Below are 22979 nucleotides of genomic sequence, written 5' to 3'. Positions count from 1 at the left end.
TCATTATCCCGAATGGGAGTCGAACCATCAACATACTTCTTGAACTGTCCTTTTTTAATGAGGTTTTCAATAGCCTGCTTAAGAGCTTGGCATTCATCAGTATGGTGCCCATTGTTCTAATGATAAAGACAATACCTTCTTGTTGTTTCTTATAGAAGGGGGATTTTTCATGGGCTTTAGCTCTCCAAGCAGATTAGCTTCTTCTGATTTATCCAAAATAGTTGATACTGATGTGTTCAATGCAGTGTACTGATTCTTGTTGCGATCATGACGAGGAACTTGGGCATAAGATTTCTTAGGCTCAAACTGCTGATTCTTTCCCTTTCCCTGATTGTCATTAGCTCATTTGTGATCAGTCCTTCTACTACTCTCTCCCCGGTTTTCCTCCCTCCGACTATGAGTGCTGGTCGATGGACCGGGGTCGTGGAGATTCAAAGCAACCACTAAATTTTTTCAATTCTAAGATATTTTTCAATGAAATTATCGAAGCGGTGAGGGAAATATCATCATCAGATTGCAGTTTCTTCCACAAGTCGGTTTGCAGGCAAACTCCCGCAATAATAAGAGTTCGAACTGAATCTTCAAGTGTATTAGCCATCTTGTTCAACTCCTTGTGGAACCTGTCGTTATAGGATTGGAGGGATTCATTCATTTCTTGTCGTATGTTGCTCAGATTGCTCAACAGCATTGAGAACTTCCTATTAGCCTAGAAGTGTCTAAAAAACAACAAACTCATCTGCTGTCATGAGTTGATAGATCCTGGTGGAAGCAATCTAAACCAGTGCTTAGCATGGGCTGTTAAAGTCATTGATAAGCAGTGACATTTCGCCAAGTTAGAAACTTGGTAAAGCTCCATGAGGTCTTTAAACTCATAGAAATGATCCTGCAGATAAAAAAATGCTTGCATATCAGGCATTCTAAACCTTGACAGGAGAGGAGCGGTCAACATTGTTGGAGAAAAGGGAGACGCCTTAGCAACCTGCCCTCGCTCATTCTGCTAAGCTCTAAGCTAATCCAAAACTCGCTGTAACTCCTCAATCTGAGGAAGCGGAGCCACCTGAGGATCACTTTCTGCAATGTGAGTTCGCTCACCATGATTGCGATTGAGGAAAGACTGCATATCGGACTCTTCTTTGCCTCAGTCGGAACCTCCGGCATACCTTGACACATGCTGGCTAGAGCCATGTGAAGGCATTAAATGGCTTCGGGAGTTATCTTGACCTCCGCGGTGGTCAAAACCGACCAGTGTTTAGTGGGTATTTCCCTCGCGGTGATGGTCAGAACCATCATTCCGACGATAGTGGGAATCTCCATGTCTTGCACTCTTGTGGGGGTGCCCATGCGATGTGGCGTGAGACGACTTATGATGTGACATACCTCCAAGTCGTAAAGCCACAGGTATTCTACCTGCCTCACGACCGATATTCACTGGCCCCTTCGAGCCTCTTGCCCATTGTGAGCCACCTGCTTTTCATTATTTTTATGCACTGTAGTGCGCATGGTATGAGTTTTCGTCCATTTTCACGCTTTAGCGCGACCTATAGGCATTTTTGGAGGTAGTACCGTCTTGTCAGAATTGGGCAGTACGACCTGATCCAAATGATCTAACCTTAAGTTAACCATTTAGAGAGTATTATTGAACCTCTCCAAGTAATTCATCACAGCTGGATCGAGCTGAGAGGTCGAGGGAATGTCTGCCGCGGTACCTTGAGGAATTGGAGGCACTTCGGGAGAGTAACATCCTGTACCTAGGGGATTTCCTTGTTGTTTGTGCTAGTTCACTCGGTTTCAAAACCACAAGCCATTTGTTCACAAGTAGAATTGATTGATCAGAGATTTTGAATGAAGAGTGGGTATAGAATCAGACCCTCCTTCTAGCGCCAAACTGTTGATGCGTGATTTTGACACTAACGACTCGCACGTGCAAAGTGCTAAGGCATTCTTAGAAATTACATGTGAATGATTATAATTAGATACAAAGACTGAATAATAAATGAGAGATATAATTTTTAAAGTGGTTCAAATGCTTAAAGCGAATCATATGTCCACTGTTTCTTTTATATGCAAGAGATTACAAGAGGTTGCGTATAGTGAACAACGAATAGAGGTACAATAACTGAGTATTCAGAGAGAATATCAAGTCAGTCTCTTTCCCGTAGGTTATCTTTGTTTTGAAAATAAAGATTACAATCAGAATGAAAGTTCAGTTTCAGAATCCCGAAAATGAGAGGGGGAGTCCTCTATTTATAGTAGAGGAATTCAAGGTAATGATTACAATTCTGCAAGTGGGTGAGTACCGTGCAAGTCCTTCTTTACCTCCCATTGACTGATAACTTAAGAAATATCCTCAAATTATCTGAGCCTTGGACAGGTGTGCGGTCCTCATACACTCATAGACGAAACCTGAATCTGCTAAGTTGGTGACAACTATATTCTTTTTGTTATGGAGCAACGTGGCAGTTCCTGGACAGCGCAAAACTTTCTTGAACTCTGATTGGTGCTTGTTAACATAGACTAACGTGAGCCTGATTTTTTAGGCATAACAAACTGCTGCACCATGTTAAGTTTAATTGACAATGCAAATGATTACATAGTTTGGGAAGGCAATTGATGTTGTCAAGAAATTAATTACAGACTTACAATACTTGTTTATTAACGGGACAGTACAGGGTGCGTTTGACTTATTATTTTTATCCATATTCCCAATCCTATTCTTCAAATGTTGTTTGACACATTATTCCCAAAATATTAGTCTATTTTTTTAATTACTTTTAGACCCCATAAGTTTATTAATTTCATTATATACCCCCCAAAAAAAAAAGTTTAAAAACTAACAAAAACACCCCCACCCACCAATACTTGCCAGATTCAGGCAACCACCGCTGGTGATAGCCGAAATCTGTCACAAGAATCACACTACCACTAGAAATGGCTGGTAATGGCCAAAACCGGCCTTTTTCAGCCAGATCGTCAGCGACGACCATATCTTTGGTCGTCGCTAATGGCCAAAGATGGCCTTTTCCGGCCGTTGAAGACCACATCCGGCCTTTTCTGACCAGATCCGTGGTGGATATGGCCGGAAAAGGCCATATCGATTGAATACCTGCCAGATTCGACTGGTATGTGTGATTATCCAATTTTTCGGCCAGATTCCAACAGTGGTGACCGGAATTTGGCACTGCGGGTGATAGTGGTATTTTTGTCAGTTTATAATATTTTAATATATTGGGGTGTTTATTAAATTAGCAAACCTTGAAAGTTTTTTCATAAATTTTTAAATTTTATCTCGTAATACTCTCCTATCTAACTATCCAATACTATCCTTAAAATCTTATCTAAAATAATAAACCAAACTCAGTCAGTGTTACAGTATTAGTAATTAGTATTAGTCAGATAATTAATTTTATGGGTTGTCGTTATTAATTTCGACTGCGAGACTGACTGCGTTACATAAAATATTTCATTTTCCGAAGCGTTCACAAAGCTCCAAAAAGTGCATCGCCGTTGCACCAAACCCCATATTCAACAACGAAAGAATTGCAATAAAATTATCAAAAAGCAGAAGTTCTCATGCAAACATCAACTTCTATCTTTCAACCAGCTGTGTTCCCATTTTCCACGTGTAAACCACCACCTCCTCCATAAAAATACACACCTCAATATATCACCTCCATCTCTTTCTCTCACTCATAATCAGAAACATCAAACATCAAACATCCTCAATGGCTGACCACCGCCAAACGCACCAGCGTCACCCCCACCAGCAGCAGTACCACCCAAATGAAGCCTTCAAAGGCATGCTTCCTGAAAGGGCTCCATCAAAATCACAATTTCTTACACTTGTCACTCTTCTTCCGGTCGGTGGCACTCTTCTCCTCCTTTCTGGACTGACCCTGGCCGGAACACTCATCGGCCTTGCTATCACCACCCCGCTTTTTGTCATCTTCAGCCCGGTTTTGGTCCCTGCAGCTCTCGTCATTGGCTTGGCTATCACTGGTTTCTTGACGTCAGGAGCCTTTGGAATCACCGCTCTCTCTGCCTTATCTTGGATGGCCAATTCTCTTCGGAGAATGCGAGTTCCCGAACAGATGGACCATCTGAAGCGGCTCGCGCAGGAGACTGCGGGCCAAGTAGGCCCAAAAACTAGAGAAATGGCCCAGACAGTCCAAGCCAAGGCCCAGGAAAGTGGAAGGGAAGCTAAGGATCATAAGGAAGGAGTGAAAACTGGAAGGGAAAGGGATTCTAACAAGGATAACAAGGAGTGAACACATAAGCTTGAGGTTACAAAATAGTGTGCAAGGCCTTGAGGGCCAGTGGGCCGCATCGGGTCATTGTCTTTTAATGTTGTTTTAGAGTATTAAGTTTGTAATGCTAGTGTGACTTTGTGGCAAAAACTGTACTAAGGTTGCCGTTGAATGCAACGGTGTTCTTTCTTTACTGTTTGTTTATATGCATAAGTTGTTCTCTCTTTGTGTAAGATCACTTACTTTCTTAATAAATTTCTGTTACAAGTACATAATATTGGTGAATTGATGCCAATATATCATACAGGTTTTGAAGTTCAACACTGGTCACTGCAGATATTGCAGAAAATGGGTGTTGGTCTTGACTGGACTCGCAAAATGGATGAGAATGAGATTAGGCAATTCAATAGAAGTGGTGACCGCAACAGAGAATTATATTATGAAAGCCATTAAAGGAGAGCAGCAATTTCCAGGAATTTTGCAACGCTCAAGAAAAGATTGGGAGCTTTCATAGTCAGTAAGATGTGAGTAGCAAGAGGTAACTGAACCCCTGATGTTAAACTTACTACATAAATGCTCCCTCTTCATTTTCGTTCAACAATGTGACTATTGCATAAACTGGAGAAAACTAAACAGTTCACTCCCAAGAATGGATTATCTTTTCACCCACATGACACATCTTACCAGATAATGAAATTCCAGTAATAGAGAAACAATGCCTGAACCTGACGCTGATCCTCTTACATTTCCCATTTTTATGTATTTGGTTGGATTTTTCTCGGCATCTGACGACGAAATCCTTTATTTTAAAAAATGTTTTTGTTTTTTTGGGGGAAAAGAGGAAAGGATGGAATGTGCTAATAAAATTCCATGAGCATCCAGACACTGGCCTCCATACTGAACGAGAGCATGAAGAAGACAAGGAGAAGAGTAAGAAGTTTATGTCAGCATATAAAAGGAAGTTGAATTCAAAATTGGCTGATTAGCAACATAAAATAAGGCAACATGCCGCCTTGGAAAGGGACTTTAGTTTATTGTACTAGGAATGAGAAAGAACAAGCAGCAACAACAAGAAGTGTTGTCCATTTAACACAATTTGTTTGAAAGCATTCCTTTCAACATATTTGGCAGAATAAGCTAAAATATTTTATCACTTTGACATAGTTGCAATCTTACCAAAATAACAAAAATGTAACAGCAAAAACTGAACCGAAGACATATTATCCATCACATATCTCAGCAAATTATTCAAATTTCCATCAGAGAGATGGCTTCCTCAAACCACCAACATTACGTCTTTCTTCTCATCCCACTCTTGATCACTGTCTTTAGAAGTGTTGTCTCCTCTAATGTCTTCATCAAATCAGCAATATACCCTTTTGACTGCTCTAATCACATTCAGACGTGTAATTCTTTTGCATATCACATCTCTAGAGGCTACTCAATTGAACAAATAGCCTCCTTCTACTCAGTGAACACATCTGATATTACCCCCATATCCCGTGACCTCAAACAAGATTATATTGTATCGGTTCCCTGTAGTTGCAAAGATGTAAATGGCACCCGTGGATACTTCTATGACATTATTTATGAAGTGCAATCAGGTGACACATTTTTTAATGTCTCTGGTGAGTTTTATAGTGGTCAAGCTTGGGAGGTTGCACGAGTAGAGCAGCTGTTTGTTACTGGAGATAGGATAACAATTCACCTTGTATGTGGATGTGTTGAAGTGGAATCTCAAGAGGTGGTGACATATACAGTTCAAGAGCATGATACTTTATCAGAGATTGCTGAACTTCTATCAGCTGAGATCAGTGGGATTGAGAAATTAAATGACAGATTGACTCAGGATCCAAGTTTTATAGATGTTGGATGGGTGCTATTTGTGCCGAGACAGAAAAGAGGATTTCGAGCCCGCAGGCGAGGTTAGTCATTCTTCTTGATTTAGCGAATTACTATTCTTAAATGCAATCTAAACTTATCTTCAAATATCTGCTAATTTTACCTCAGCTTAAAGATAAAAACTGTTCTGATGTACAAGGAAACTAACTTTTTTCTCATTCATCAAGCTAGGAAAAGGACACAGATTGATAATAATTGTAAGCCTACTGTCAGCAGCCACTTTGTTTTCAGTATGCGCATTGATTCTATTCTTTCTAAGAAGAAACAGAAACCTTGTAAGCAGAGAAGAAGATCCAAAAGCTGGTAGTAAAATTCTAAGTGCAAGGAAAACCTCCTTGCAGCAGCGCCTTCATGAACAAGACATTGAAGGTCAGATAAGCGTCAACTCGGTTTGAACATTTAATAACTCAGATGAATTTTAGACATAGGTTAAAGTGTACAAGAAATCTGGAAGAAACCCAAAATAATCTGCTAAAAACAAAAAGACTAGGCAACTTAATTTAGAGGTCTTTATATTTGTCCGGTCTTTTAAACAGTTCATCATTAGTTTAATCACGACCAAAACCCATGAAATCAGATAATTAGGAGACATAAATTTAGAATGAATTAAATTAAGCTAATGATAGCTCATTTGAAGCAAATCCTGCTTGATGCAGCGACCTTTGATTCTGAAAGACCAGTTATATATAGTGTGGAGGAGATCGAGGAAGCCACATGTAACTTTGACGACAGCATGAAAATTGGAGAAGGTGGATATGGTAGTGTATATGTTGGTACTTTAAAAGAACAGGTATGGTAGTTCTCCCTAATTTAAGTTCATTTTATGCTTTAACCAAACTGAATTTTCATCAGTTCAAACTTAAGTGTGAGACCTTGGATGAATGTAACAGGAAAGTAGCAATTAAGAAAATGAAATCTAGCAGGTCAAAGGAATTTATCTCAGAGCTTAAAGTATTGTGCAAGATACATCACATAAATGTGGTAAGAAATAATCTCAAACAATGTACCTGCATAAGTGAAATAAGGTATTGTAATCCTACTGACCAAGCTTATTAATTAGGTGGAGCTGCTAGGATATGCAAGCAGCGACAACCACTTCTATTTGATATATGAGTATGTTCAGCACGGATCACTCAACGAACATCTTCATGACCCCCTATTGAAAGGTATGTCTACAATTGATTAAATGAGAAGCAGTGCATCTTGAAACATGTTTTTTTAGCTGAGTGAGTGCTGCATATTCAGTTAGTAAGCTTATGAACATACTAGTAGATTATTCCTCAAAGAAGAAGGGGAGAAAGAACAATAACGCTCAATATTACAGGAGGATAGTTTATTCCTCATTACTTCTTACACAAGCAATTTTTATCAGGTCGATCGCCCCTTTCATGGATTGCAAGAGTCCATATTGCAGTTGATGCTGCAAGGGGGATTGAATATATTCATGATCACACAAAAGCACGGTATGTGCACCGTGATATAAAAACAACATTCTACTTGATCAGGGACACAGAGCAAAGGTACTTTTTTAAATTAACCAATCAATGGTAGGAGTGAGTGTGTGCGTGCCTACAACTGCTTCAATTCTATATGTATTCTCTGCTCTTTCATATACTTCCAGTCACATAAAGCGTTCCTGGAATCAAATTAGCTTGAGGCTGTTTTCATAGGTAGCAGATTTTGGACTGGCAAGGCTAGTAGAAAGATCAAATGAAGAAGATTTTGTAGCAACACGACTCGTTGGAACGCCAGGTTATATCGCTCCTGAGTAAGTTCTAAGCTCTTTTTCACTATTCTTGTAAATAAAGTAAATTAACCATTATATGAAGTTAAAGAGCAGAATTAAACCAGCACATGCCTATATTCTTATGTTATTTATGATAGTAATCTTACCACCACCTGCTCTTTGCAAGATCCGCGCGTGAGCTACAAATGACATCCAAAACTGATGTGTTTGCATTCGGAGTAGTTCTAGCAGAGCTTGTAACTGGTCAGTGTGCGCTTGCTCGTGACAAGAAGGAACCAAACAAATTGAAGTCATTGATCTCAGTTGTAAGTTAACATTAGAACAATCTCATCATTATTTGCTCTATAATGCAGAATTGTGACTAAAACCTAGCTAAACATGGCAATTTACCATCCTAGTGTTCTGGAGCCTAATTCAAGCCAATCACTGTAACTACAATTTACAATTAGATTAATGAATACGCCTGAGATTTGATTGGTCATGTGTAATTTCCCTAACATTGTTCTAATTTTGTGACTAAAACATGATTAGATAAAAACAATATTCCGACATCAAGACTCAGAAGCTGCATTGGAAGCCGATGTAGATCCTAATCTAAGTGGAAGCTATCCCATGGAGCAAGTCTACAAGGTTAGTTAATAATGCACCAATACCTATAAATAGATTTCTATAAGCCCTTGATCTAACTTCTTACCTACTACAGATGGCAGAATTATCTGAAAATTGTTTGAGTGAAGAAGCAGCAGACAGACCAGAAATGCGAGAAATTGTACAAACACTATCCCAAATCTTGATGTCCTCAGTAGAATGGGAAGCCTCCCTTAGTGGAGCCAGCCAGGTTTTCACAGGCTTGTAAAATGGAAGATAGTAAACAATGATTAACTCGTCAACTTCCCTTATTTAAAAATAAAAAAATAATAAACTAACAAAAAAAAAACAAAAAAAGTAACAAAAAAAAAAAATAAAAAAAAAAAAAATAAAAAAAAAAAAAAAAAAAGAAAAAAAAAAAGAAAGAAAAAAAAAAAAATAAAAAAAAACAAAGAAAAAAAATATCAATAAATAAAAAAAATGAAAGAATATTTAAAAAAAAAAAAAAAAAAATAAAAATAATGTATTTGTACTCTACCAAAAAAAAAAAAAAGGCACTGTCTGTGTTTTGGATCAGTTCGCGGCTAGTTTGCAGGAAAAATATCCCGGATTGCCTCCAAGATATGCCTAGTTCGTGGCCAAAGAAACCCAAGGTGATTGGGAAAAAGCGGAAAAACTCTTTATGAAAGGTGTCAAGGAAGAAGACTTTGTTTCTAAAGTGGATGGAAAACGGAAGGTTGATATTCCGGAAATTTCTACCTCAGATGCTGAACGAATCAGCAGGTATTATGAGGAAGAAATGAAGAAACAAAGGAAAGGAGAAGAAACTGGAGGATTTAAAATTACTTCAGGTCCTAAAAAGGCAGAGCTTAATGAGCTAATCTCGAGACTCAGGGAATCCGAGTTTAAAGATGATCCCCTTGAAGGAATTCGTAGTCCTTTAAATTCTTTCAAAGGATTTCTTAAAGAAATCTCCAAACCCGAATACAAACCTACTTATCCTACAAAGGTAAGGTAGTTTGTACCTACGGGAATACCTAGAATGGTGGAGATACCGTCTATCGGAAGTTTCCTAAACATCGATTGTGTTACAAATGTAACGGATGCAATCGAAGCATGGGAAATTGTTAACTGGGTTCATATACAAAATAAGAACTTTGGACTCAGTGATACTTTCAGGTTTTTAAGATCCACACTGTAGGGAGCTACAGGAAGCTTTTGGAGAAGTCTAGAAGCTGGTACGGGTCTGTTAGATACTGTCAGAGACTTGAAAAATAGAGAGGCTATCTTTGCACTCTTCAAGGATATGCTCTGTAGAGAATTTTCTGGGATAACAATTACCAGTAGGAATCTCGCAGAGGTAGTTGCCTTAGAAGCTTTGACAAAGCTTAGGCTTTGTGACATGTGTCTGTTTGAAAATTTCGTCTGTAAGTATAGACGATATTTTTATCAGTTGCCTGGTGGTACATAGAAAGTCATGAAGAATACTTTCTTTCCTAAGCTTCCCCAAGGATGGGATAAGGCAGCAAACGAGGCGTTTAAGCTTCTACTTGAAAAGAATCAGGTTGTTGATTCTTTGGGAGGAAGAATAGAAGCTGTTAGACAACTCGTGAGGACAAGATGTTTGAACGCCAAGCTAAATAAAGACGTTAAAAGACTTGAGTTCGACGAATCTTGTTGTCAAAACTTTGATGGAGTGCCAAGACAGTATGGCTGTGAGTCGAGGGGTTCAACTAAACATCAAGGTTGGAAAAACCATATGAAACGAAAAGGATCGTTCGATAAAAGGAATTTTAGGCCGAAATGTTTTCGCAATATGGTAGAACGACCTGTTACTAATAAACGGAATCTTCCGGATCATGTAAGGTTTATTAGGCCAACAAGGAAAGGTAGACTTAACTCTAAGGAACGCGGAGCGCGTAAGTTTTGTGCTACCTGGTCATCTGGCAAAAACGCAAAAGATTGTAATTGTTGCTGGATTTGTGGTGACAAAAGTCATTTTGCGGATAAATGCCCTCAGAAGGGAAAGAAGAAGGCAATGGTAAGATTTTTGGAAATCAACGCGGAAAACCAAACTTCTGAATTTGAGCCAGTTTGGGGATACGAAATTGATTATGATGATGAAGTTTATGAATTAATTTCGGATTACTCTGATGATTCAGATTCTTCAGAGGATGACTCAAAAGATATGACTTTTGAGGAACAATCTTCAAATCTTCAACGCGTAGGTATATTCATGCAACGGACTAGTAATCTTAATGAAAATCCTAGGAATAGCGGTATTGGTGATGAGGATGATCTTACCCCAATTAGAAATGAGGATGCAAACCCTAACTCGGTAATTAGTTCATCATCTAATTACGAGGATCATTCGGGTAACTCGGATCATTGGGTAATTCCGAGGTTAACACCTAGAGAAGTTTTCGAGAAACGCTCTAAGTGGTTATTCAAAGCAGAAGGCTTGGAAGATGTGCACGAAAAACTTGTTCGTGTAGCTTTGTCTCAGTCTCGAGAATGTGAATTAATACTCTCGAATGATGAGTGGCTACAGAAGGTTAGAAGTCTTGCCAAACAGGCAAATGGCAAGTATAATTATGTACAACTTGGTGCTGTACAAATTCGTGTACAAGGACTATTCCATGAAGGAATGAATGTCCCTGTTCAGGTTGCTTTACTGGACAGACGATGGCTTACGTTTAGCAAAGCTTTAGTTGGCGGTTTTCACGTTAATTTAGCTTTGGGAGATGCCTATGGGACGGTTAAACCAGGATATATGGTAAGTCTTACCGATCCAAATCTTAAACGGATTATGGTTCTTCGAATTCATACTTCGGGATTAGAAGACTTAATGGCTTCTAGTGACGGAATAGCAATTCAATATAGGTTGATTTATCGGTTGATAAACTCTGTTAATCCTATACGAATGAACTCCAGTGCCGATACTAAGGTTCATGGCCCGGGACAGGATTCTGTAATTCCAATTCGGCCTACGATAGTCAATGGTAAGGCTCTTACGTGGCCGAAACGATGGGTTTTAGAATATTCAACGCAGCCCAGCGTGGTGGAATTAAACCCAGATTGGGGAATTCAAATCCAGGAACTTGATAATGAAGTTGAGTTTACTCTTCTTACGCCTAGAAACTCGGTGGCTCTAAAGCAGAATAAAGAGGTTCAATCTGTTCAACCTATCATATCAAGGAAAAATATATTGGAAACAGATGGCACTGCTAGTGAGGCTGGAAACAGCAGTAGCAGGAAGATTGTTGGGTATAAATCTGTGCAAATTCCAGTATATGAAGATGAAACTCCAAGCACGAAAATGATGATGAGTCATGAAATGCATTGTCATGCGATAGTTCAGGGGACTATTGACACATGCATACGTGCTAAATTGTGTTTTCCAAAATATGAGGAATATACTCTGGATATTCTTGTAGACACAGGAGCAACCAAATGTATTGCAAGGAAGCAATGTTTTCCACAGGAGCTTTGGAAATCATTGGAAAAACCAATCCTAAATACGGTTGCAGATGGAGGTCAAAGTATGATCACGGATGTGGTAGAGAACATGGTTGTACTATTAAACGAGAAGAAATTCACTCTAAGGGAAGTCTTAATAGTGGATTACTTGGAGGTAGATTTTATTCTCGGAAATAGCTTTCTGTGAGGTCAAGCAGAATTTAGGTCATTTACTCAGGATAACGACCACATTATCCTTGGAGGACATAAAATCCCTATTCTTGCTAAGCCTGAAGTTTTCAAAAATAAAAAACGGTTTTAGACCGGTGAAACTAAGGCAAGAAGTTGATCACATTGTTTTCCAGATTTTGAAAAATGATATATGGTGGTTGAAAACTTCTGATGCAGAAGAAGTGGATGAGGCTAGTAATGTTTTCTTTCAGAGATTGTATCCTAGTCATCATATAAACCGGATCGCATGGGATATATCGTAGGAGGTTGACCCCTCTGGTGCATGTCCTGAGAGCACAGATAAATTCATACATAAGGAAAAAATCTTGAAGATTGAAAACAAAAGCCAAGAGAACTCTTTAAGGATTGAGGAACTTGTAAAATCCTTTAAAGAGGAACTTTCTCCATGCTTTGATGATCAACCATTAAAGTTATGGGAAGGGAACAGTGTTTATGCTTCACTTGAATTAAAAAGGAAAGATGATAAGATTGTGACCAAATCTTTTCCTTATACTCCCGATGCAGAGGAGGAATTTAGTAAGCAAATACCGAAATTGCTGGAAAAACAATTGATACGTGCTAGCAAAAGTCCACACTCTTCATGGTCATGAATAGAGCTGAGCAATTAATAGGTAAAGCGTGGATGGTTATCGATTATAGGCAATTGAATGAGAAAACCATTGACGATGCCTATAAGATACCAAACAAATCGGCTTGTTTGAATAAAGCTAGATTTGAAAAAATCTTCTCCAAATTTGATCTAAAGTAAGGATTTTGGCTGATCAGGATGGCGGAGTCAAGCATTCCTTTGACGGCTTTCACCTGTCTGAAAGGATTGTTTGAATGGATGGTATTGCCATTTGGACTTAAGCAAGCACCATCAATATTCCAGAGGAAAATGGATGAAGTTTTTGGAGACTTATCCAACTTTTGTATGGTCTATGTTGATGATATTTTGGTTTTTAGTAAGACCAAGGAAGAACATGTAAATCATCTTAGACTGGTGAGCAAAAGGTTCCTTGATAATGGAATGATTCTATCTGAAAGAAAGATAGAATGGTTTAAGAACAAGGTGAAGTTCTTAGGCGTTGAGATAGGTGAAGGAGGTATCCAACTCCAAGAACATATCTCAAAGAAGTTGTTGGATTTTCCAGATATGATGGAGGATAAGCACATGTTACAGTAATTTCTTGGATTAGCCAATTACATGCGCGAGTATGTTCCTAATCTCGCTAATGTAATCAATGGCTTGACGCTTAAGGTTAGTGGCAAAGTGCCTTGGACTTGGACACTTGAAGACACTAATTGTGTTAAGCGGACCAAAGCCTTGACAAAGTAGTTAAAACCTTTAAAACTCCCAGAACATGAGGATAAACTCATTATAGAAAATGAGGGCTCCGTTTGGTTCACAATTTTGTGTTTTTGGGAAAAGTTTTTTGAAAAAAGTTAAAAAAAAAGTTGAATTGGGCGGGTATTACGATGTAGGATTTACAAATTGTAAAATACCCCCTATGTTTGTTTTTTTACAAAACACCCCTTATAATAAAACATTAAAAGTTAACAAAAACACCTCCAATCCACCCTTAAATACGGACAGCCGGCCACCACCGCCGGAGGGTGGCTGGAGTTGCCGTAACAAAAATATTAAAAATATTAAGGGGTATTTAATTGAATTAACAAATTTAGGGGGTTTAAAAAATGTTAAATAAAGTTGAATAATATTGTGAGTTTTTGGGTATTTTACTGTTTAACTTTTTTGGGAATACAAAAAGTAGTATTCCCAAAATCCAACCAAACGAAGCCGAGGCTTCTCACTTGTATTGGGGAGGTGTGCTTAAGGCTAAAGGTACTGATAATATTGAACGGATTGTTCGATATGCGTCAGGAAAATTCTCTCCTGCTGAAATAAACTATCTTGTTCATGAAAAGGAAGTTTTAGCAACAAAAGAATGCATTGACCGATTTCGATTGTTCGTAATCAGTCAGGAATTTACTTTGAGGACAGACTCCAAATATTTAAAAACTTTTATGAAACTGTCTTCAAAGGATGACAAATCTAGATTAATCAGATGGCAAATTTGGTTTGCAGATTATAAAATCAAGTTTGAATATATTTATGGTAAATCTAACTTTGTTGCTGACTTTTTGTTCAGACATTTCAATGAAGATTTACAGGATAATGGCGGACAAGAAGGAAACTAGAAGTCACTTCTCATGCTCCAAGTGTAAACAACGAGGACACTTGAAAATGAATTGTCCTTTGAAGATTACTTCAACTTCAAAGGTTATTACAAAGAAGGAAAAGACTGCGGATAAGCATGTGGCTTCTTCTTCGAAGCAGGTTAAAGAAGGAAAGAATCGAGACTATGATTCTGATACTTCGGAAAGAAGAAACCCAAAATTTCAACGATTGAAAGGTGAAACTTCTACGAAAGAAACTACTTCTGACAAGAGGATTACTCTTAAGAAGGAAACAACTCAGAAGAAAGCAATAATTTGCTGGTCTTGTAAACAGGAAGGACATGAACGGGCTACTTGTCCACTGCCAAAGACAAAGAATTCAGAGGAATCATCGTCAGGCGCTGCAAGTGTGGTGACTCCCTACACTCCACAAAAGAAACGGTTAATTGATGCCGATATTTGTGAGAGGTTTAACTTTCCAGAAGGTTTAAAATTAACTTTAGCTAGTCAAACACTTTGGGAGAATCTGGAAACCCAAATTAGGATCGCAATAGTGACAGGACAAGGGGAAGTACAGCTGCAGAGGTGTTTAGAGAAGCTAGCAAGAACGTTAGCATGGCTGGAAGCTGATAAACTGTTTTATGAGGATGAGGAGTTCAAGGGAACTGCCTTACTCTATGAAGCAGGAATTCAAAAACTTGAGGTAATGAGAAAATGTCAGTTGTTTGACATGTTGAATCTCAAACTCGAGAATTTGAATGATTTAATAGTGAAATTAGGAAAGACTGACTTGACTGATTTAGTTCAAAGATTAGCAGTTTATCCTAATGGAGCTATGGAATTGTTCGTTCCATGGAAAATCTTTAGAAAAGGTTTCTGTAGAGATCTTTTGACTAAAGGATGGATCGATACAATGCAAATTGACGTACAGGAAGCAATGGTGGACCCGAATATGCCAGACGCGGTTAAGCAGACGCTCTGTGTATTAAATCAGAAGGTTGACTCATTCACTTGCATGATAACTTCCTCATTGCAAGAGAGCTATGATGTTCAGCGTGTACAGATATGGGAATTTCTTGTAGGAGAACCATGGTCCCGAATTATGTTAAATAGTGAGGTAAAAATGGGTTCTTATGCACTAGAAGAAATTCAGAAGAAAGAAGAGGAAGATTGGACTAGGTTACACATTGCCAAAATGTTACTTGTAAAATCTAAACTGGAAGAGCTCGTGAGAGTAAATGCTACTGTCCATATTCAGAATGGGATCGTGGTGGTTATACTAGACAAGTGTGCATTGATCCAGGATACTCTGTTTCAACACAATCAAGCCCAGTTGAAAACATTGTTAGAAGGGTTCGAATTAGCCCATCTACCGAAACAGATCCTGATGGAAGGTACTATTGATCTTCTAAGATTGGTCTTAGCCCATGACCAGGAAGCCCAAGAGGATGAATCTCTAAAAGAATTTCTTGATCTGATTGAAGAGGATAATTTCAAAAAGGATGGAAATTTGGATAGCCATAAACATCTAACACGTAATACGCGACGTGTATCAAACAACGGAAATAATACGTGGACATCCAGGATGTTGCCGACAGGAGTCGTTTGTAATATATTTTGTGTAAGGCACATGGGAGACATGTGGACTCTAGTGTCTTTGTCTTTAAATTTGTTAGTCAAAAGTGTATTTACTTTTTCTTTTGCTAAGTCAAGTCTTATTTAAGACTTGTTGTACAATTGTTTAAAGCTTTGTACGTTAGCTTAGACTTTTGTAAATTTTGTTTTGTTTCTTTTACGGATTCAATTCTAATTGAAGTCCGGAGCTTCTCTATAAAAAAGGAAGCATTTGTATTTTTCGTTCAAGAGAAAATAAATAATACTTTCAGTTTGTGAAAAATTCTCTCAATCTCTTGTTTACTTTTAATTGTACACTCGAGACAAGGAAAAGGTTTATTCAAGACGATTGATATCTAGGTATGAATTAATCTGTTAAACTGAATTTATGTATTTTCTCTCCAATTAATTAACTAGGTTGTTTAGTTAATTAATTGTAATAATATTTGTTAGACTGGGTATAACAAATATTATGTGTTGGGTGTAAATGGTATCACCACACTTGCAGCGCCTGACGGTGATTCCTCAGAATTCTTTGTCTTTGGCAGTGGACAAGTAGCCCGTTCATGTTTACAAGACTAGCAAATTATTTCTTTCTTCTGAGTTGTTTCCTTCTTAAGAGTAATCCTCTTGTCAGAAGTATTTTCCTTCGTAGAAGTTTCACCTTTCAATCGTTGAAATTTTGGGTTTCTTCTTTCCGAAGTATCAGAATCATAGTCTTGATTCTTTCCTTCTTTAACCTGCTTTGCAACAGTAACCTGCTTCGAAGAAGAAGCCACCTGCTCATCCGCAGTCTTTTCCTTCTTTGCAGTAACCTTTGAAGTCGAAGTAATCTTAAAAGGACAATTCCTTCCCAAGTGTCCTCGTTGGAGCATGAGAAGTGACTTTCAGTTTCCTTCTTGTCCGCCATTATCCTGTAAATCTTCAGTGAAATGTCTGGACAAAAAGTCAGCAACAAAGTTAGATTACCAGAAATATATTCAAACTTGATTTTATAATCTGCAAACCAAGTTTGCCATCTGATTAATCTAGATTTGTCATCCTTTAAAGACAGTTTCATAAAAGTTTTTAAATATTTGGAGTCTGTCCTCAAAGTAAATTCCTGACTGATTACGAACAATCGAAATCGGTCAATGCATTCTTTCGCTGCTAAAACTTCATTTTCATGAACAGGATAGTTTACTTCAGCAGGAGAGAAATTTCCTGACGTATATTGAACAATCCGTTCAATATTATCAATACCCTTAGCCTTAAGCACACCTCCCCAATACAAGTGAGAAGTATCACTTTCTATAATGAGTTTATCCTCATCTTCTAGGAGTGTTAAAGGTTTTAACTACTTTGTCAAGGCTTTGGTCTGCTTAACACAATTAGTGTCTTCAAGTGTCCAAGTCCAAAGCACTTTGTCACTAACCTTAAGCGTCAAGCCATTGATTACATTAGCGAGATTAGGAACATACTCGCGCATGTAATTGGCTAATCCAAGAAATTGCTGTAACATGTGCTTATCCTCCATCATATTTGGAAAATCCAGCAACTTCTTTGAGATATGTTCTTGGAGTTGGATATCTCCTTCACCTATCAAAACGCCTAAGAACTTCACCTTGTTCTTAAACCATTCTATCTTTCTTTCAGATAGAATCATTCCATTATCAAGGAACCTTTTGCTCACCAGTCTAAGATGATTTACATGTTCTTCCTTGGTCTTACTAAAAACCAAAATATCATCAACATGGACTATACAAAAGTTGGATAAGTCTCCAAAAACTTGATCCATTTTCCTCTGGAATATTAATGGTGCTTGCTTAAGTCTAAATGGCAATACCATCCATTCAAACAATCCTTTCGGACAGGTGAAAGCCGTCAAAGGAATGCTTGACTTCGCCATCCTGATCAGCCAAAATCCTTACTTTAGATCAAATTTGGAGAAGATTTTTCCAAATATAGCTTTATTCAAACAAGCCGATTTGTTTAGTATCTTATAGGCATCGTCAATTGTTTTCTCATTCAATTGCCTATAATCGATGACCATCCACGCTTTTCCTCTTAATTGCTCAGCTCTATTTATGACCATGAATGCTGGCGAAGAGTGTGGACATTTGTTGGCGCGTATCAATTACTTTTCCAGCAATTCTAGTATTTGCTTACTGAATTCCTCCTCTGCATCGGGAGTATAAGAAAAAGATTTGGTCACAATCTTATCATCTTTCCTTTTTAATTCAAGTGAAGCACAAACACCGTTCCTTTCCCATAACTTTAATGGTTGATCATCAAAGCATGGAGAAAGTTCCTCTTTAAAGGATTTTACAAGTTCCTCAATCCTTAAAGAGTTCTCTTGGCTTTTGTTTTCAATCTTCAAGATTTTTTCCTTATGTATGAATTTATCTTTGCTCTCAGGACATGCACCAGAGGGGTCAACCTCTTGCGATATATCCAGTGCGATCCGGTTTATAAGATGACTAGGATACAGTCTCTGAAAGAAAACATTACAAGCCTCATCCACTTCTTCTGCATCAGAAGTTTTCAACCACCATCTATCATTTTCCAAAATTTGGAAAACAATGTGATCAACTTCTTGCCTCAGTTTCACCGGTCTAAAACCGTTTTTGATTTTTGAAACTTCAGGCTTAGCAAGAATAGCGATTTTATGTCCTCCAAGGATAATGTGGTCGTTATCCTGAGTAAATGACATAACTTCTGCTTGACCTCGCAGAAAGCTATTTCCGAGAATAAAATCTACCTCTAAGTAATCCACTATTAGGACTTCCCTTAGAGTGAATTTCTTCTCGTTTAACAGTACAACCACATTCTCTACCACATCCGTGATCATACTTTGACCTCCATTTGCAACCGTATTTAGGATTGGTTTTTCCAATGATTTCCAAAGCTCCTGTGGAAAACATTGCTTCCTTGCAATACATTTGGTTGCTCCTGTGTCTACAACAATATCTAGAGTATATTCCTCATATTCTGGAAAACACAGTTTAGCACGTATGCATGTGTCAATAGTCCCCTGAACTATTGCATGACAATGCATTTCATGACTCATCATCATTTTCGTGCTTGGAGTTTCGTCTTCATATACTGGAATTTGCACAGATTTATACCCAACAATCTTCCTGCTACTGCTGTTTCCGGCCTCACTAGCAGTGTCATCTGTTTCCAATATATTTTTCCTTGATATGATAGGTTGAAACAGATTGAGCCTCTTTATTCCGCTCTAGAGCCACCGAGTTTCTAGGCGTAGGAAGAGTAACCTCAACTTCATTATCAAGTTCCTGGATTTGAATTCCCCGATTTGGGTTTAATTCCACCATGTTGGGCTGAGTTGAATATTCTAAAACCCATCGTTTTGGCCACGTAAGAGCCTTAGCATTGACTATCGTAGGTCGAATTGGAATGTCAGAATCCGGTCCCGAGCCATGAACCTCAGTATCGGCACTGGAGTTCATTCGTATAGGATTAACAGAGTTTATCAACCGATAAATCAACCTATATTGAATTGCTATTCCGTCTCTAGAAGCCATTAAGTTTTCTAATCCCGAAGTATGAATTCGAAGAACCATAATCTGTTTAAGATTTGGATCCGTAAGACTAACCATATATCCTGGTTTAACCGTCCCATAGGCATCCCCCAAAGCTAAATTAGCGTGAAAACCTCCAACTAAAGCTTTGCTAAACGTAAGCCGTCGTCTGTCCAGTAAAGCAACCTGAACAGGGACATTCATTCTTCCACGTTATAGTCCTTGTACACGAATTTGTACAGCACCAAGTTCTACATAATTATACTTGCCATTTGCCCGTTTGGCAAGACTTCTAACCTTTTGTAGCCACTCATCGTTCGAGAGTATTAATTCACCTTCTCGAGACTGAGACAAAGCTACACAAACAAGTTTTTCGTGCACATCTTCCAAGCCTTCCGCTTTGAATAACCACTTAGAGCGTTTCTCGAAAACTTCTCTAGGTGTTAACCTCAGAATTACCCAATGATCCGGGTTACCCGAGTGATCCTCGTAATTAGATGATGAACTAATTACTGAGTTAGGGTTTGCATCCTCATTTCTAATTAGGGTAAGATCATCCTCATCACCAATACCGCTATTCCTAGGATATTCATTAAGACTACTAGTCCGTTGCATGAATATACCTACACGTTGAAGATTTGAAGATTGTTCCTCAAAAGTCATATCTTTTGAGTCATCCTCTGAAGAATCTGAATCATCAGAGTAATCCAAAATTAATTCATAAACTTCATCATCAGAATCAATTTCGTATCCCCAAACTGGCTCAAATTCAGAAGTTTGGTTTTCCGCGTTGATTTCCAAAAATCTTACCGCTGCCTTCTTCTTTCCCTTCTGAGGGCATTTATCCGCAAAATGACTTTTGTCACCACAAATCCAGCAACAATTACAATCTTTTGCGTTTTTGCCAGATGGGCAGGTAGCACAAAACTTACGCGCTCCGCGTTCCTTAGAGTTAAGTCTACCTTTCCTTGTTCGCCTAATAAACCTTCCATGATCCGGAAGATTCCGTTTATTAGTAACAGATCGTTTTACCATATTGCGAAAACATTTCGGCCTAAAATTCCTTTTACCGAACGATCCTTTTTGTTTCATATGGTTTTTCCAACCTTGATGTTTAGTCGAACCCCTCGACTCACAGCCATACTGTCCTTACACTCTATCAAAGTTTTGACAACAAGATTCGTTGAACTCAAGTCTTTTAGCGTCTTTATTTAGCTTGGCGTTCAAACATCTTGTCCTCACGAGTTGTCTAACAGCTTTTATTCTTCCTCCCAAAGAATCAACAACCTGATTCTTTTCAAGTAGAAGATTAAACGCCTCGTTTGCTACTTTATCCCATCCTTGGGGAAGCTTAGGAAAGAAAGTATTTTTCATGACTTCCTGTGTACCACCAGGCAACTGATAAAAATATCGTCTATACTCACAGACGAAATTTTTAAACAGACACATGTCACAAAGCCTAAGCTTTGTCAAAGCTTCTAAGGCAACTACCTCCGCGAGATTCCTACTGGTAATTATTATCCCAGTAAATTCTCTATAGAGCATATCCTTGAAGAGTGCGAAGATAGCCTCTCTATTCTTCAAGTCTTTTACAGTATCTAACAGACCCGTACCAGTTTCTAGACTTCTCCAAAAGCTTCATGCAGCTCCTTGCAGTGTGGATCTTAAAAACCTATAAGTATCACTGAGTCCAAAGTTCTTATTTTGTATATGAACCCAGTTAACAGTTTCCCATGCTTCGATTGCATCCGTTACATTCGTAACACAATCGATGTTTAGGAAACTTCCGCTAGACGGTATCTCCACCATTCTAGGTATTCCCCTAGGTACAAACTCTGACCTTACCTTTGTAGGATAAGTAGGTTTGTATTCGGGTTTGGAGATTTCTTTAAGAAATCTTTCGAAAGAATTTAAAGGATTACAAATTCCTTCAAGGGGATCATCTTTAAACTCGGGTTCCCTGAGTCTCGAGATTAGCTCATCAAGCTCCGCCTTTTTAGGACCTGGAGTAATTTTTAATCCTCCAGTTTCTTTTCCTTTCCTTTGTTTCTTCATTTCTTCCTCATAATACCAGCTGATTCGTTCAGCATCTGAGGTAGAAATTTCTGGAATATCAACCTTCCGTTTTCCATCTACTTTAGAAACAAAGTCTTCTTCCTTTACACCTTTCATAAAGAGTTTTTCCGCCTTTTCCAATCACCTTGGGTTTCTTTGGCCACGAATTGGGCATATCCTGGAGGCAATCCGGGATATTTTTCCTGCAAACTAGCCGCGAACTGATCCAAAACATCCTGACCACCCATGATCAATCTGAATCAGGTCTCAACCCAGTCGCAAAGTCTGACTCTTTATATGGTGTAGGATCTGGATCTGGATCTAGCTGGGATTCGCCGTACTAGTAAGGAATTACCGCCTCAGCTTTTTCCAACCACTTATTCCGAAGTTCTAGCTCAAAGACTTCAATGGTGGAAATCCGACAAATAAAACACAAAATCTTTGTGCACCCTTGACTAAAAGCCTTTTGAATAACATCCAAAAGTCGCTTTACACCTAGCCAAGTCAGATACTCTTCTCGAATATCTGGGTTGCCGTTACAGAGGTCTAACACAACCCGTTTAACCTCTTGTTTAGTATATCCTTCAATAGGCCACACTTGTTCGATGTCACTCAACACCAGAGACATCTCCTATTTTACCAGCTTAGTAAAATAGTTAGAACACGTTCCAGTGTTTTGACCTTTTGAAGTACAGAATTAACATTTTCAATCTGGTTTAATTCTTCGTTTAGAGCAAATATACGATACACCGTATAATTCACTCTCCTGTCTAAGTTTTCAAGCTTCTGGGTCAAAAGCCCTAACTTATCTACGACAGTATTTAACAAACCGATCTCCGGTTTTACCTCGAGTCCATGATCCAAATGAAAACAAGTCTTATTTATACAGACTTCATCATTCGAACCATTATTCATGCTATCAAAGAATTTTTAACAAGTTAACAGGTATAAACACATACACCCCCCATCTTCCAAAGCTCTGATACTATTTACACCCAACTCATAACAAATATTATGTGTTGGGTGTAAGAATTTCTTTAGATGACTGTAGACAAGTTGGCATTTGTATAGTTCGTAGCTCAACCAATTGGGCCCAAACATTGCAATAATGTTTCAGTCAGTTGTGAAAATGGCGGAATATTTTCAAGCGAAATCCGAGAGGTAAATGATTTATTTATCTTCCAAATTGGGAGAGAGACATCTGAATTTCTAGAGAAATAATTTCTTAATATAAAATAATTCAGCCGAATCAAATTATTATTATTATTATTATTATTTTTTTTTTTTTTGAGAGGGAAAAAGTAATAAAAGAAGACAGCCATACGCATAACTGGGTATGGGCTTCAATATTTGTGAACAGAAAATAAGCCCATATCTATATATATTTCGTCTCAACTGGGAGGCACGTGCGTGGCAGAAACTACAGTTTATTGA

General features: G+C 38.3%; 2 protein-coding genes across 2 annotated transcripts; both read left to right on the top strand.

The window, feature by feature from the left end:
• The first annotated feature begins 3656 nt into the window (after positions 1–3656).
• Positions 3657–4477, top strand: LOC116142309 (oleosin 16.4 kDa-like). Its single transcript, XM_031427741.1, has one exon. The coding sequence runs from the start codon at positions 3723–3725 to the stop codon at positions 4263–4265; it is 543 nt and encodes a 180-aa protein (XP_031283601.1). The 5' UTR covers positions 3657–3722; the 3' UTR covers positions 4266–4477.
• Positions 4478–5511: 1034 nt separating this feature from the next.
• On the top strand, positions 5512–8761 carry LOC116142242 (lysM domain receptor-like kinase 3). The gene is given in 12 exon segments (XM_031427687.1): positions 5512–6169; positions 6318–6515; positions 6569–6574; positions 6803–6941; positions 7037–7127; positions 7207–7312; positions 7519–7629; positions 7632–7666; positions 7817–7914; positions 8060–8198; positions 8425–8523; positions 8597–8761. Coding segments are annotated over 12 exon segments (1845 nt in total).
• Positions 8762–22979: the final 14218 nt, after the last annotated feature.

Source organism: Pistacia vera, unplaced genomic scaffold (genome assembly GCF_008641045.1).
Source record: "Pistacia vera cultivar Batoury unplaced genomic scaffold, PisVer_v2 Contig1126, whole genome shotgun sequence".
Lineage (NCBI taxonomy): Eukaryota > Viridiplantae > Streptophyta > Magnoliopsida > Sapindales > Anacardiaceae > Pistacia > Pistacia vera.
Note: the sequence above shows the minus strand (reverse complement) of the source record. Positions and strands in the feature narration are given on the sequence as shown.